The sequence below is a fragment of the Mastomys coucha genome, unplaced genomic scaffold (genome assembly GCF_008632895.1).
Source record: "Mastomys coucha isolate ucsf_1 unplaced genomic scaffold, UCSF_Mcou_1 pScaffold23, whole genome shotgun sequence".
Classification (NCBI taxonomy): Eukaryota; Metazoa; Chordata; class Mammalia; order Rodentia; family Muridae; genus Mastomys; species Mastomys coucha.
Genome location: NW_022196906.1, coordinates 73,116,709 through 73,119,566, shown reverse-complemented (window position 1 = coordinate 73,119,566; position 2,858 = coordinate 73,116,709). Strand labels below are relative to the sequence as shown.

Genomic DNA, 2,858 nt, shown 5'->3' with positions numbered 1-2,858 from the left:
GAAGAAGGAAGACCAAAGTGTGGATACTTCATTCCTTCTTAAAAGGGGGAACAAAATACTCATGGAAGAAGTTGCAGAGAGTAACTATGGAGCAGAGACTAAAGGAAGGACAATTCAGAGACTGCTCTACCTGGGAATCCTTCCCATATTCAGTTATCAAATCCAGACACTTACTGTGGATGCCAGCAAGTGCTGGCTGACAGGAGCCTGATATAGCTGTCTCCTGAGAGGCTCTGACAGTGCCCAACTAATACAGAAGTAGAGGCTCACAGCCATCCATTGGACTGAGTATAGGGTCCCCAATGAAGGAACTAGAGAAAGGACCCAAGTAGCTGAAGGGCTTGCAGCCCCTTCGGACGAACAACTAAATAGTACCCTCAGAGCTCCCAGGGACTAAACCACCAACCAAAGAGTACACATGGTGGGACTAATGGCTCCAGCAGCTTATGTATAGCAGAAGATGGCCAAGTCGGTCATCAATGGGAGGAGAGGCTCTTGGCCCTGTGAAAGTTCTATGCCTCAGTGTAGGGGAATGCCAGGGCCAGTAAGCAGGAGAGGTTGGGGTGGCAAGCAGGAGGAAGGCGGAGGGAACAGGGGTTTGTTTTTGTTGTTTTAAATTTTATTTATTTTTCTTTTTTTGGAGGGTAAACTAGGAAAGGAAATATACGGCATGTAAATAAAGAAAATATCTAATAAAAATAAATAATAAATAAATATACAATGATTGAAAGATCCAAAAAAGAAAAAAAGAAAAAAAAAAGATTCCGTGTGCTTTTTAGAAAGGTAAGTTGAAATACTAATTCCAAGCAGTCAGTCTAACTTGTAAAGGTTTAGTGAATTTCTATTTCTCATTAACAAGAATAGCAAATTTTGATTTAAAGATAACGTTAAAAAAAGTTTCTCTCAACTAAAAGTGTACGAGAGACAGTAGTGTCCTGAAATACATCTTGGTGTTAGGTCGGCAAATCTGGTCATCTTTGCTACTGTCAGTGTTTTCCGTGTCTTTGCTGTACCCGAGGGGTTTCCGGGCCAGTGGTTCAGTGGGCGGTTTCCCAGCCGGTGGCTCAGCTGGTTCCTGGGTGAAAAAGTTCGCAGCTCTTAGACCGCCTCTTCCTGGCGCCGACTTCACGTGTGCTCCTGCGCCTGCTCGCGGCGGATACAGACAGGCTACGTTCCCGCCAGATATTTAAGTTTCGTTTCCAGCGGTCACTGAGAGTTCCCCTTCCCGCACGCGGCCTTTCTCCGAGGTCCATTTATTCTTTCCGAGAGCGAAGAGCGGCTGATATGGAAGATCGGCGTAGAAGGACGACGGCGCCCCGCGCTAAGAAGCCGTCAGCGAAGCGCGCCCCGACGCAGCCCACCGAGACCGGGGCCACCCAGTCCCACACAGGGAGCTGCGGCCCGCAAAGGGGGGCGCGATCACGGCGGGCGGAGCGTGACGGGGACACGACGGAGAAGCCACGCGCCCCAGCGCCCCGAGCGCGTCCCGGAAGGGCCACTGTGCGCATCAAGGATGCACAGCCCTCGGCCACGGACGCGGCAGGAGCCACGGAGCCGCCCGCTGTCCCGGTGCCCCAAAGGCAAGACATCCTGGATTTAGAGCTACCCGCCATGCGGGAGCCCCAGCGGCCCGCGGAACCCGAGGCGCCGAACATCGTAAGGGGACCTAGCCACCGAAGGGGCGCGCGCTCCACCGGGCCGCTCAGAGCTCCGCGAGGATCCAGGAAGGAGCCGGACAAGCTAAAGAAGGTGCTGGACAATTTGAGATTGAAACGCGAAAAAATCTCGGTGGCAGCCAAGACGGTGAATAAGGTCGTGGATCACCTGCTGCGCAGAATGCAGAACCGGGAGTCGGAGTTCAAAGGCGTGGAGCAGCTGAACACTGGTAGCTACTATGAACATGTGAAGGTGAGCCGCCAAGACCTGCTTGCTCGAGGGGCTCCGGCCCCACTCCTCTCCTGCCTCCTCAGCTGTTTGGGGTTTCCCCACACTGTTAAGCTACCACAGCTCCCTTGGAACAACCCAGTTTGTTGTTGTTGTTGTTGTTTTAATTCATCCAGTTAGCTCACAGCAAATATTGATAGCTAGTTCCTCTTAACACTCTGCTTTGGAGGAATTCTGGACTTCCTCCTGAGGAGTTATGGAAGAGTGGATAGGTGACCGACCTTAAATCAGTCATTGTAGTCCGCACCCAGCTTGACTGTTATGGCTGAATGGATGGAGTCACTTTTCTTAATCCTTCCCCAACTATATCCTCTAGGTTGAATGTAGCTCATCCCAAAGACTCTGGGACTGCTTGCAATTAGGGCAGAATTGTACACAACTGTAGGGTTAATGGTATTCAGCATCTGCTCACCCACAGGGCTCCAGCCCCTCTGGGAGACAAAATGTGGAAGGTTTTGACCCTGCTTTACTCCACACCATAGTGGGGTGGGAGATGGGCTATGGGGAAGCTGCAGGACACCACTCCAGAGGTGGGGGAGCACAGTCTGAGGAGTGGGGACAGCTGGAGCCTATTGAAGAACTGAGAATGAAGTGGGGGCCTAAGGGCTGGATCTAGACCAAAACTGAGGGGGAAGGGGAGCTCAGGTTGGATTGGGCAGGGCTGGGGGCAGGGGGTCCTTGGCTTGTTGGCTTTGTGGTCCTGGCTGGGAACACAGAGAGGCCTTGTAAGGGAGATTAGAAGGCTCTATAGGGGAAGGCCTTCTCTATGGCTCCCCACAGCGGATCCCAGTGAAAAGAGACAGTCCATGGTTTTAAGGCATTTATTGTCATGGTGGAGAGTGGATGAGTAAAACCATACCCCACTTCTCAGGGCGAGCCTGAGGTTAAATACTCTTTGCAGGGAGGAATTTCTG

General features: G+C 51.7%; 1 protein-coding gene and 1 pseudogene across 1 annotated transcript in view; one reads left to right on the top strand and one right to left on the bottom strand.

The window, feature by feature from the left end:
* The window catches only part of LOC116073653, a 24,490-nt pseudogene that overhangs the window by 4,116 nt on the left and 17,516 nt on the right, over positions 1-2,858 (bottom strand).
* Positions 1,166-2,858, top strand: part of LOC116072532 (cyclic GMP-AMP synthase-like) — a gene marked incomplete at its 3' end in the record, with an annotated part of 10,209 nt that continues 8,516 nt past the window's right edge. The window contains exon 1 of the mRNA XM_031343994.1: positions 1,166-1,908. Within this exon, the coding sequence (XP_031199854.1) occupies positions 1,285-1,908 (624 nt within the window). The remainder of the gene's footprint in view (positions 1,909-2,858) is intronic.